General features: G+C 37.6%; 1 protein-coding gene across 1 annotated transcript; it reads right to left on the reverse strand.

Moving 5' to 3' along the window:
• Positions 1–4,599: 4,599 nt before the first annotated feature.
• Positions 4,600–5,061, reverse strand: LOC148779873 (uncharacterized). Its single transcript, XM_088850627.1, has one exon. It carries the CDS (start codon positions 5,059–5,061, stop codon positions 4,600–4,602), a length of 462 nt encoding a protein of 153 aa, XP_088706753.1.
• Between the last annotated feature and the right edge of the window lie 8,735 nt (positions 5,062–13,796).

The raw sequence follows: 13,796 nt of genomic DNA on the forward strand, positions 1-13,796 counted from the left end.
TCTTTGTGAGAGGCACATAATTGTTTTTATTTGTTTGAATTTTAACAATGAATTATTTTTATTTGTTTGAATTTTATTTTTAAAAATGTTATTGTTTTAATATATATATATTTTATTTGTATTAATTTTTTAAAATAATCGAAAGTCTTCTTTTAATTCGGCCGAAACACTTATAGTGCTTATTTTTCCGACCAAATGGAAGATGGCTCCCACACGAATCTGACAACTCTAGTCTGGTATGATACTTTTTCTATTTTTTATTTGGCCAAGCAGAATCTCACATAACACGTTTTCCTATCAATGAAATCTCAGTTAACATTCAACAAAAAAAAAAAAAAAAAAAGTAGAATCTCGCATGGGTACTGACACCTCCAAAAGTGTTTATTTCATGTTCCTAATATCAATGCACTACATAAAGCAAGTAAAAAAAACAAAAAAAAAGACTACGGCGGAGCTCCATACACCAAAGAACATCTTGGTTTGCCTACCAACATAAAATACCAACAATAAATGAAATCCATAAAGTGGACGGCACACAGGACATAGATGTTCCTTTACAAGTCACAAAAATATCTAAAGGAGATAGGGAATCACTCCCGGTCACAAATCCAGAGTCTCAGACCTGTTCAGTTACCATTGGCTCCCAAGGAAGTTTAAAAACAAGACTTTATCAAAGCTATGAACCCAATTCCTCCAATGGGGAGGTCACGAGAGAAATCAAAAGGCAAACTTCTCATATTATTGAAAAGGAAATCCCATATTATTGAAAGGAAATCAAGAAAGTACCTATCTCTAAAGCTTTTTCTTTTTGAAAAGTTAACTATACCTATCTCTTAAGCTTATCTCAATTGATTTTGTAATCCACCAGTTCAATATAATTATGCATAGGATCTTAACATGGAGATTTAAGACAACTTCATTGTGCACATTGTCGCATCATTAATATAAAAATAAAGAGATAGGGTTCATAAATTGAAGTTAAAAGAGAAAGTGAAAAGAAAAGAAAATGATACAAGAGTGCATGACACCTGAAACTTAAAAGGAAAATAGTTTGATAGGTGCATCTTTATTAAAATAAGTAAAGCACCTCATAACTCATCAAAAATTGCAATTCAAGTATTGAAAAACCTTTACATTGATCATGTCGTCTTTAATATTATAGTTGTGAAAAAAAAAAAGGATTTCAAGCTTTAAAAATAGTGTATATTGTAACTAATTATCTATACCATCCATTTTGCCCTAAATATGCATGTACAAATATCCGTAAGATCTGTACCATTTTTGGAGTTTCAAATTTTATTGTTTATGTTGGAAATTGATTATAGAGTCATCACAGAGATTTCTGTTGCTAAAAGTACTTTCTTAGACAAGGATTAAAGCGAGGCTTTATTTTATTTTCATAAAGTCTAGGCTTTATGGAAACTTCATCCAAACCTAAATCACACCATCTCAGGTGGTTAGATGTGGAAAGTGACCTTTGCAGGTTATCGTTCCTCCGCCCAAAGTCTCTCTGTTTTTTTGAAATGGTAAGCTTTCATTAAGGTAATGAACCAAAGTACAAAGAGAAAAAAAGAGAAAAAGGAGAAAGAGGAGGAAAAAGAATGGAAAAGGAGAGAAAAAAGCAGAAACAGGACAGAAAAGGCTTACAGAAAGGCCCCATGTATAGCTAGCTGGTTGGCGTTGAAGTTTTTCTCCCTGAAGACGTGTTGAAAGGTGAATTCTCTGTTAGTGAGAGCTGAGACGATGGCATCCATGAAAGATGTCAACGCCTAAGGAGCAGTTGTAGGGGCTTTACACCAAGAGATGACATTGGCAGAGTCTCCTTCTACTATCAACCTGGAATGATGGGGTTGAAGTTTTTGCACTCCTTCTTGAACTTCCCTTAGCTCGACCACGTTAATATCTTTGAATGGCATCGGGCCCCTGAATGTCCAAATAATCCTGGCTAATTCATCTATGAGGATGCCTCTAAACCCTGCATGTCTCGCCTCTAAGAAAACACTTCCGTCAAAGTTAAGTTTAATCCAACCAGTAGGAGGAGGTGTCCATGAAAACGACCTAGAGGCTCTTCTCCTTCTAAAGAAAAGCCATTCTTTGAAGTGCAAGAACAAAGATTCCTTAGTCACTCTAGAAAAGGGGGGTACACCCTTACACAAGTGGTAACCACGGCTTGAATAGTTTGAATCAAGGTAGCCACATCATGAGACTTACTTCAAAAGATCTCATGTTTTTTTCTTTCCAAAGCGACCAAATAACCATAGCCATGAGGATCCTCCATAGGATCAGGCCAATCTTGGAGAACATAGGGGACCAAATTTGGTATAAAGTGACATTCACAACCTCATTAGGAATCCAAACCAAGTAGAAATCCTTCTAATCCATGACCAGACCTCTGCAACAAAAGGGCAATGAAGGAGAATATGATCCAAATTCTCCCCTTCATTTTTGTAAAATAGGCAACTTGAGAAAAGCACCACACCCCTTCTCTTCAGTTGATCGATGGTGAGAGGACGTCTCAATCCAACAAGTCATAAGAAAGCATGCACCCTCAGAGGTGCTTTGCAAGTCCGTACTATGTTAACATCCATGTCCACTTCTATGTGCTTGTCATGACTCAGAATGTCATAAAGGACAAACCTATGAAGTTTCCCTTAGGGTCTAGTGTCCAAATAATCCTATCCAGTCTATCTAGAAAATAGAAAAAGCAATAAAGGAGGCTCAACAGGGACACGTACTCTTGCTCTAGCTAGACCCTAGCCCTCTTGACATCAAGGGAGATATCCCACTGGGTGCTACCTCCATTGTAAGTGACCAAAAAAGTACAGAGGTCGTTTTGTGAACAGACCTCCTATAAAGATTTGGGAAAGCCATGGATAAGGGATAATCCAACAACCATTTGCTATATCAGAAATTCGTTGTCTCTCTATTCCCCAACAAGACATTAGAATAAGCTAGGAAAAGGGATATGATTTAGAGGATTCCTTTCGACACCTTAGAGGTTGGAAATCTAACCGGAGGTTGTCCCCCTATGGGCCAGATAGGATCTCACCCATACTTCTCAAGGACCGCTATTTCCCATAGCTGGCTATGATGCCGAGAAAGCCTCCACCACCATTTTGTAAGAAGTGCCTCGTTAACAGCTGCAATTCTCCTAATTCCCAACCCCCTTCCATTTTAGGCAAGAAAACTTTATCCCAACGCAAAAGGTGTATATTTTTCTTATTTTGGCAACCACTCAACAGGAAATTCCTCATTAGGACTTCTAATCCATGGATTACCCACTTAGGGGCCTTAAAGAGAGAGAAAAAAAATGGTTAGGTTGACAAGAACTACTTTAATTAAGGTGATATGACCTCCAAAGGAAAGAAATTTGGACTTCTAACCATCCAGCTTTGTCTGAAATCGTTGGACGAGAGAGTCCTAGAATTCTCTCTATAGCCCATTAATGGTCAGAGGCAAACCTAAGTACCAAGTAGGAAAGGAATCAACAGAACATTCCATCTGCAGTGCCCAAACAGAGCACTCCTCCTTGTTACAGTTGATACTTAGCAACCTAGTCTTGTTCATATTTATTTTGGCTCCAGAGATTTGTTCAAAATACTTAAGAAAGACCCAAGTATTACATATGTTTTCTTCAGCCTTTTCCAGTAGCAAACAAGGTATCATCTGCATATTGAAGGTGGGATAAAGAAGTATTATCTCTCTAGGCTGGTAGTCCCTTAATTAAGTTATTACTAACAACTCCCCCAACATTTTATTGAAATATTCACCTATTAAAGTATAAAGAAAGGGTGAGAGGGAGCCACCTTGCCGAAGTCCTCTAGAAGCTCGAAAGTATCCACATGATTTTCCATTAATAAGGACTGACAGATGTGTCGATAGCAGGCATCATTTTATCCATTTTAGACATTTTGACCCAAAACCCATCAACCTCATAATATCTAGAAGAAACTCCCATTCAACCCTATCATAGGCTTTTTCAAAGTCTAGCTTAAGTAATACTCCCTTAGACCCAGAGTGTGCCACAGAGTGGATGACTTCTTGAGTCGTAAGGATGCCATCAATTACCTGCTTGTCTTTGATGAAGGCGGTCTAAGGGCATTCTACTACTAAGTGAAGCACTTCATCAACTTGTTAGCCAATACTTTAGAATGAATCTTATACAAGGCAGATAAGAGGCTTATTGGTCGAATATCCTGCAATGACTACACATAAGGCTTTTTAGGAACCAATGCTATGAAAGTGAAATTGATCGAGTTGCTGATAAGTCTATCCTAATAGAATTGCTGAAACCAATACAATAAATCCAGTTTAACCACTTCCCAAAATTCTTGAAAGAAGGCCACGGGATAACCATCCGGCTTTGGAGATTTATCCCGAGGGAGGCTAAAAACTGCCTGTTTGACTTCGTTTAGAGAGATAAACTTTTAATGTTGAGGCATCAAAAGAATGGAGCTTCTTGAAAGGGTCAACTTCAATAGAGAAGGGGATACAAGGCTCAGAAGTAAAGGCAACATGGAAGTGGTTGACAATAGCCTCCTCCATTGCTTTGGGGTTTTCACAATCAACCCCTGGGATCTGGCGTCCACCCAAGTAATTCTATCTACATCTAGAGTTGGCAATGGCATTGAAGTATTTAGTGTTATTGTCCCCCTCCTTAACCCACTTGGATCTAGAGCGTTGGAACCAGAAAACTTCTTCCTTCCTTAGCAAATCTTCAAGGTGGTTCTTCAAGACCTCTTTGCTATTGAATTGAGCTTCAGTTACTCTGCTTGAATATTGTTTAAGTGAATTAAGGATATCGATGGATCCTGAGGCAACCATAATGGACTCAGCCAGAGACCCAAAAGTTGCTTTGCTCCAAGACCTCATCATGTCAAGAGTTTTTAGTTTACAAGAAAAAACATGGCCAAGCCAACCTATTATAGTCTCATTTTGCCGTATAGAAGCAATGATGTCCTTTAAGGAAGGTTCTTCTAACCGCATAAGCTCAAACCGGAAAGGCGCAAGACCACGAGGGGGAAACTCCGTATCCAGCAGAAGTGGCACATGGTCTGACATGGTATGAGACAATGCATTAATTGAAACTTTTGGGGAAAAGGCTTCCCAATCTTGTGTAACAAGCACTCGATCAAATTTTAGACATTTGTAAATGTGAGAGGGAATTGTTACTCCAAGTGAATTAGTTCAATTAATATGTTAGTCCATAATCCATTGTTAGTTATAAAATCATCTAACATCACCATAGTTGTATTCAATCTGAGATTAGAAAGCGATTTGTGTTGCCATCCAATTTGATTTAAATCACCCATTCCACACCACGGCTCATTAGCAACATCAACAATATCTGATAAACATAAAAAAAGGGGGCTTTATCAGCATAAGAATTCGGTCTATTTTTACTACATAATTTCCAATAGGAGGAGGGGGAGAAAGGACTGAAAGCAACAAACAACGGTCATTCATCGCAATAGACGAGACCCCACTATAGAGGGGTCTCAAACAAAGAGAAAACCTCTAGATTGGCCTATAAAAGGAGAGAAACAGAAGTCCACCAGGCCTCGGCCCCAAAAGGATCGAACAAGAGGGAGGTCTATAGAGGGAAGTTTAGTGTCCTGCAGGAACACAAAATTCGAGCGATGCTTACGAACCAACCTAGCAAGCGCCCGTTTCTTTCTTCCATCTCTCAGACCCCTCACGTTTCAACAGAGAATCTTCATTTCAGGTGGAAGCCTCTCCCTCCCCTAGTGACCCCTAGAAGGCCAATATTGAGAGGGTTAAAAGACAGTCCAACTGCCAATGAACTTGCCTCCTTTTGCAGTCAAATGGGCGCTCTTCTCTATCAGGGGTTTGGGGGTTGCACAACAACTTTCGGAACAATGGCCTCCTAAATAATCTTGACATTACATTTAAAATGGACATGCATAGCCTCTAGAATCTTCCCTACCTTTGCTCGAACCTCCTCCCTTCTCATCTTGTGTATTGACCAATTCTTAGAACTGAGCGAGAGATCTTCTTTCGAGGAGTCCGAAGACTCAACAACCAAGACAGGCGGGGCTTGTGGGATAAACAAAGCTTTGATCCGATGTTCCTCTTGAGCAAGTATAGAGGGAGTCTTGATAGTTAGATAGCCGCATGCATTTCCTTTATCCCAATCAAGGAGAGATATCTTCACAGTTCCTTCCGGAATGGCCCCCAAAGAGGTAGGGGTAGAAAGAGACACTTCCACATCTAGGGAATCAAGGAAGGTAACTCTTTGGGCATCCATCAGAAGGGGAGGGGGTTGTCTAATAAAGAGATAATTTTAAGAGCCAAAGAGAGACTCTAGGCAGAGGTTAGAAGCCAGAGGAGCATGAAAAGTTTCTGGGCACAAGTGCCAATGACAATGAAGAGGTAAGGGTTGATATCATTTCAATGGGGCACAAAAGATCAACCGATGCCCCCAAAGCAAGATCGTGTGTGATAGCAAGATGCCTCTTGGCCATTGGATTGTCCACCTCAGTAGAGGGGGCTGATATGATAAGGGCAGACTGAGAGGGCACCGAAATAGCAGGGGTTGGAAACGAGGATATGTATGCTGGAGCAACCACGTTGATGGTCGATGCAGAGCCACATGACGCCTCCTGCCTCGAGGAGATAGGTGAAGGGATGGCCAGGGTTACCTCCAGTGAGGCTTCCATATCTTCCATGCGTTTACAGCTTGATTGTTCACCTTTTAAGAAAGTAGAGTTAGAGAAATGGCATGGAGTTGCAGGACCACCTTTTCTAAAAGCCACCTGATAAAATTTCACTTTTGGGGGGACAAAATTTGAATTTGAATTTGAATCTGAGCTGGACCTGACACCACTTTTGGGGGGACAAAATTTGAATTTGAATTTGAATTTGAGCTGGACCTGACACCTGCCGTCCCACCCAAAGAGGAAAAAGACCCCGATGCTACCTTTTTGCACCAGAAATGTCTTGATTGCTGCCTTGGTTGTCCTTCCATCTTTGGCGGGTTCTTCTGTTTTTGGAAACCTCAAACCATTGATTCTCATGAACAACAGAGAAGATAACATGCTTAGAAGCTTCCTTCAATGGAGGTGACCCAACAGCTCCATTCGAGATAGAAGGTTCGGACGAATGCAGAAAAGTAGTAACAGGGGAGCCTCCTCCAAAAATGTAATCTCATAAAAACTCCTAAGAATCTTAATAAGAATCTGAGAAGGAATAACCAGCCCATGAATGTTCTGAACTTGAATTCTTAAAACCCCAGGGGAATCTTAATACATTTTTTTTTTTCTTAAAGTGCACAGAGAGTGCAATTTGGAAATTATTTTTCTTTTCGATGCTAGTCTATGGTTGAAGAGATTACATCTCTAAACTTTGAGATCTTAAAATTACTCCGAGATTCGGTTTTGCTTGAGGGTAAAAATGGACAGTATGCTCCCGCAAGAATATGAAATCGTTTGCCATATATCAATGCTTGAAAGTTGAAACCCTAATGGAAGATGCTGGGACTGGTTCCTTTTAAACATGTAACGGTAACAATCGTTCTAACAGGGAAAAAATTGCGTTACCAAGAAATTTGTAAATAGGGATAAATATGGAAATATTTATAAATGAGACTCATGGAAAAATGAAAAATGCATAAAAAATGAAGAAAGGTAACCGGAAAGATCTTGAAATTTTTCCCATTGTAAAAAAGATTATTTTTTCAGGTATAACATCATTATTTCCATTATACGGGTCGTTAATTTAATTTTCGGGCATAGAGCCTTTACACATGCATGTTACAAAGAAAACAACCGAGGCTGTTAATTGCACGAAGTACGACCGGTTCTCTTTCGCCTCTAACATTACCTTTATTCAACATCATGGATAGAGGACGTTAGTGCTATAGCAATTATTTTCACTAAAACGGATTTTTTAATATTTTAATTTTAATTTTAATTTTTTTTTTTTTTTTTTTTGTGTTGTACTTTCCTTTGGGCTTTTGGTTTAGATTACCCAAAATAAATAGATACGCTTGCTTATGTTAGTGATGAATGGAATGTGGACTGTGTGTATTTATGTTAGGGTAAAGTAAGAAAAATTATGCTAATGTCTTTATAAATTACTATTATTTAAGAAATATTCAATAAAATATGATTTTACATCTACATTTTATCGAATCTTTTAATTCTTTTCAAATTGCCCCTATTTTTTACCTAGAAGGTCCGAAGTTTTAAATTTTTTACTCATAAACTTACTTTGGAACAAGGTTTAGGAAATGGTGATCCAATCAGCACCGCCCGATCTGGATCGGGAATTGGTCAGGTCATCCTGGTTCTTACAAGATATCGAAGACCGGCCAGTTTCCTCTATGAATTGACTCGGATTTGGCTAGTTTCTGACGTAATGAACCAATTTAGTTAGAGAACTGGTTAGAATGAACCCGACTTTTATTTTTATTATTTATTGGCCAGTTCACTCAGTCGGATCACTAATTCGCCGAACTAGATAAGTTTTTCAATGGGCAATCCGGGACACCGATCTATTTTTTTAAACTTTGTTCCAAACATCAACCTTGGACATTCAAATTCCAATATTGTCTTTTTCTTTTTTTTTGCTCACAAACATCAACGTAGGAAGGTCGAAAGTGGTCGTTTGTGACCATTTGGTGGAAGTTAATTTTGTTCCAAACATCAATTTTCGATCATTGTGAGAACAAAAAATGAAACTTTAGGCTTTCAAGGTCCAAAGTAGTTGTTTGTGACCCTTTGGTAGAAGTTAATTTTGTTCCAAGCATCAGTTTCAGATCATTATGAGAACAAAAATTGAAACTTTAGGTCTTCAAAGTCCGAAATCGAGGTAGTTTAGAAAAAATAAAAAATTCAAAAAAGAATATGAATGAATAATCCAACTTTCGAAGGAGATTTATGTAATAACTATAATATACAGGCATATAAGCATAAGTTTTCTCCAAAATAAATATACTTTCTGAAATAATCATACAAGGGGCAGAAAAAAAGGGACAGAGTGAGGATTTTGTTTAAGGCCCCCATTTTGGTGCCCAAAAGTCTTTCAATCCTATAGGTGGCAATGGGTTGGGTTGGATGGCCTGGCCTGGCCATGAAACATAATTTGACCTTACAAATGCGCTTTGAGAGCCAGGCCAAGACATCCCCAGCTCGACCCTTTCTTTTTTCACCTTTCTTGCATTATGGCATTGCTGCTCAGCTTGGCCCTGATAGGCCAATGTTGGGCCTAGGTCAGCCCTCAAGGAAATAGGGCAGGACTAGGCGAGTCCCTGCCCGTTGCCAACTCTATTCAAACCGTAAGGCATTAAAAGACAAAGGATGATTCAGGCAGCCACACTTGTTTTGGGCTTCGAATAAAATACAAGTCCTTACGCATCCATGTAGGAAATTGAGATGAACAAAAACCAGGCTGATTGTCAGCAAGCTAGAAGCCAATATGAAGGCAAGGGGTCGCAATGGGCTGGGCTGCCGCTAGCCCAACTTGGACCCCAGTCCTAGGACTGGCCCAGGACCAAGCCGGGTCAACTAAAAAAAAAAAAAACAAAGAAAAGAGAGTTACACCGAGTCGCTTGCCTGGCCCCTACCCTCGAGTAGTGTTTGCCAGGCCCTTGCCTGGTCCGCAGGCCACTTTATGTGCCCCAAGCTCTAGTGTTTTAGAGCTAGGCAGGGCCATCTGGCCTATTGCCACCTTCATTGGAGGCATATATTCTAGCAAAGGAGGACTCCAACTATTTAATTTGGATAGTATGGAAGTACTTTGTATTTTGTTTCATAATTTCCGTATAAGATCGTAAATTTTTAACATTAATGAGAAGTACAACTTATTTATTTATTCATTTTTTTTTTCTTTTTTTTGAGTGACTCTGTAAAACAAAGCCCGTGCCGGTCGTTTTCAATAGCTTAGAATTTTGTAAGGTGCTAGTGCGTTGGTGTCACTGGTACGCCAAGTACAAGTTATCACTTGGAAAGCGATATGGGCCAGACAGCACATGAACCTTATTTCTTATACACAAATAATTAGAATCTGACTTACACCAAAAGGAAATGATGCAAAATTTTGTTGGCCGCCCACGTTCTGAACCAGACCCATGATTTTGACTCTCCCACCCGAAACACGGAAGTACCTTGCCTTCATAAAAAACGTTAAGAAATCAATCCTTTCTGGAAATGGCCAAAGAATCCGTTGTTTGAGCACCAACTGAGTTGGTGTTTCCCTTGCGGGAAGCTTTTCTATCTGAACTTTTTGGGATCCATCGAATAATACATAGTTGATTATAGTAAGAAGTTATATCACACTCTTAAAATTGGATGGTCTTTGTTTTAAGGTGCGGTTTGTATAGAGCCTAGGCTCTAACAATCAAATTAGAGCATACCTTCAAATAGTATTGAGAAATGTAGTTTCAACATTAGAAATCTTTGTGATAGCCTTAAAAAATATTTTTATATTTATTTATAAAGTTTAAAGCTTTAAATATAGTGTATATCGATAGATCTATGAAAACTTGGAAATCTTGAAAATTCACGGTAAAAAATGTGTTACAAAATACACTATTTCCAAAACTTGAAATCTATTTTTTTCTCATGTCCATACTTCTTGATGTCGATATGATCAATTTGAAGATATTTGAATATCAAAACAACCTCTTCCGGTGAGATTTTTTTGATAGGCTCTAATTTGATTGTTTAGAGCCTCGGCTCTATATAAACTTTTCCCTTGTTTTAATTTAGGATACTATATTTTTCAGACAAATATAGTGTGATTTGGCTTTTTTTTTCCTAATGATTATTGAGGCTGACGGGCAAGTTTTATAGGACAATGGTGAGACCACCTTTGCTATATGAGACAGAATGTTGAGCAGACAAAAAAATATACCCATAGATCAGTGTAGCGGAGATGAGGATATTGAGATGGATAAAGGACAAGACAAGAAGAGATAGAATTCGAAATGAATCTATTCGAGAGAATTTAGGTGTGGCACCAATAGGTGATAAAATGAAAGAGAGTAGACTTAAATAGGATGGTTATGTGTGACGCTGACCAAGTATAGCCCATGTTAGGAGATGTGAGTTAGTTTAAGTGGAAAGATTGAAAAGGGCAAAGGGGTAAGCCCAAAAGAATGTGGTTGAAAGTAGTTTTTAACAAAGCAGAATAGAGAGCTAGGATTCATATAGCCGACCCCAATCAATTGGGAAAAGGCTAAAATGATAATGATGATGATTTCCTAAATATATTTGGCTAGGCCAAGGATGTTAAATTTATCAGGGTTCGACTACTGCGGCAAGCCAATCCGGACTTACCCCAGTATCCCGAGTTTGGTAGTCAAGCTTGGGGATATTAAAAAAAAAGAAATCCAAAAAATATATTTGTAGTATGTTTTCTTATGTTATCATTTTGGCAAAGATTGCAAAATATCTTGACCATGAATACTTATTTTGGCATTTTCCATTTTATTTGGATTACTTCAACTGATCACTAGTTTGATTTGTTACAAAATGCACTTTTTTACTACTTTTTTTAAATTCTTTTAGATGTGTTTTGTTTAACTTCAAACAGGTTTTTCATATTTTTGGATTTTTTGGTATTTTGTTTATTTTTTAACAGTTTTGGGACTGGCTGGACCCCGCTCGACTTGGGCATAATAACACGAAACTCTGTCCCGAGTTACACAGCTACTTGGGCTATGCCCATGGATGAGTTCTTGTTAGGACCAATAAAAAAAAAAAACCAGAAACAACATAAAAAAAGTACTAAAGAAATAAATGAATATACAACGTACTTGAATCTGTCCTTAAATCATACATACCAAATCTTATAGACCAAGCCATCTGGTGACCGAGAACCTTGAGAGTCCTCTTTTTCATCCTTCATATCATAACATGTATATCTCTTCACTTAAATTTCCATTGAAAAAGGTAGTTTTAACATCTATTTGAAATAATTCTAAATCAAGGTTAGCCACAATAGACATCAAATTTCTAACAATAGGAAATCTTACTAAAGTATCAACAAAAGTTATACCTTGTTTTTGGTTATACCTTTTAGTAACACGTCATGCTTTATATTTATCAATACTACCATCAACCTTGAGTTTTCTTTTTAAAATCCATTTACAACTAATGCGTTTTCTCCCACTAGGCAATCTACCAACTCCCATACATGGTTTTTAGTTATAGAATCTATTTCTTCGTTCATAGAAGCAGTCCAAAAATCAGATTCATTAGGATTAATAGTTTTTTTATAATTGGAAAGTTCAAGAGTATCTTGACAAACAAAGTTATATTATTGGTGTAAAGTATCCACGCAAATAAAACTTTGATATGGTTCTAATTGATATGGTACTCTTCGAATCTTATAACTTCTCCTAGGTTCACTATCATCTACAATAGTAGGTTCAAATGTCTCACTCCCACTATCCATGTAGACATCAAGGTTTTCTACATGAGGTTCACAATTTTCTATGTCTTCATATACACCTTGGTTCTCATCTAATTCATATATATCTACAAGAGAAACCTTCTCAAATTTTATATGTTCTTCTAAGAAATCTGCATCTTCAGATTTAACCAAGGATTTAGACTCATGATCATAAAACCAATAACACTTGGAAGCGTCGGAGTACCTTATGAATGAGCATTTTCTAGTTTTAGCCTGCAACTTATTTTTCTCATGGCTTGGGATAAGAACATGAGCATCACAACTCCAAATTTTTAAATGATCCAATCGAGGTGCACATTCAGTCCATAACTCATAAGGAGTTTTCTCTACGGATTATGAGGGAACTTGGTTTCAAATATACATAGCAGTATGCAATGCTTCACCCCAAAAGATTGAGGACAAGTTAGCACGGCACCTCATTGAGCGCACTAGTTCCATAGGAGTTTGATTACGCCTTCCAACAACACTATTTTATTGGGGTGTGTGGGGCATGGTCTTATGGTGTATTATCGGATATTTTTTTAAAAAAGGTATCAAACAAATTAGAACAATACTCTTCATTGGTCTGTTCTAAGGAATTTATTCCTTTTATGTAATTGGTTTTCAACTTCTAATTTAAACTTTGAACATATCAAGTGTGTTCGATTTTCTACTAATTAGACAAATATAACCAAATCTCGAATAATCATTAGTGAATGAAACAAAGTATTTTATACCCTTATGTGTTTTTACATTAAGGGCCCCATAAATATCAGAATGAATAGTAAACAATAAATCATAAATCTAGTTGCCTTACGAAAGGTTTTTCTACTCATGTTTTCAGATAAACATGGTTCACAATTTTTAAAATTTAGATTTGTCATTTTAGGAATCAATTCATCATTAACAAGTCAAGAAATTCTATTCCTACTAGTATGACCAAAACACATATGCCACAAAAAAGAAGTTCCATAATCACACACATTCAAATAAGCAGATGAAGATGAAATTTCATTTATTTTATCAAGCAAATACATACTACCTCGGGCTTTCCCCCATACAATAACTTTCTTATTAATCTCAATTGAAACCTTCCAATCCCTGAAACGAACTTCATATCCCTTGTCATGAAGCCTCTTGACTAAAAGCAAGTTACAATGAATGGAAGGAGCATAAAGTATCAGAAAGGAGTAAGAAATGCTCATTTGTGCAGGGTAATTTATAAGTACCAATTCCTAATACATTAGACTTAGAATAATTGTCTATAGAGATGACATGTTCCGTAGCTTTAAGCTCTTTAAATTCTTAAGAGCCCTCTCTAGACCTGAAATGTGCTTAGTGGCCTCAAAGTCCACCCACCAGTCATCAATAAATACATT

Source organism: Amborella trichopoda, chromosome 11 (assembly GCF_054954075.1).
Source record: "Amborella trichopoda isolate Santa Cruz 75 chromosome 11, AtrichopodaSantaCruz75HAP2 v2.0, whole genome shotgun sequence".
Classification (NCBI taxonomy): Eukaryota; Viridiplantae; Streptophyta; class Magnoliopsida; order Amborellales; family Amborellaceae; genus Amborella; species Amborella trichopoda.

Bases quoted from the DNA above. Each gene is read 5' to 3' on its own strand.
- LOC148779873 (XM_088850627.1), bottom strand. From the start codon at position 5,061: ATGTCAGACCATGTGCCACTTCTGCTGGATACGGAGTTTCCCCCTCGT.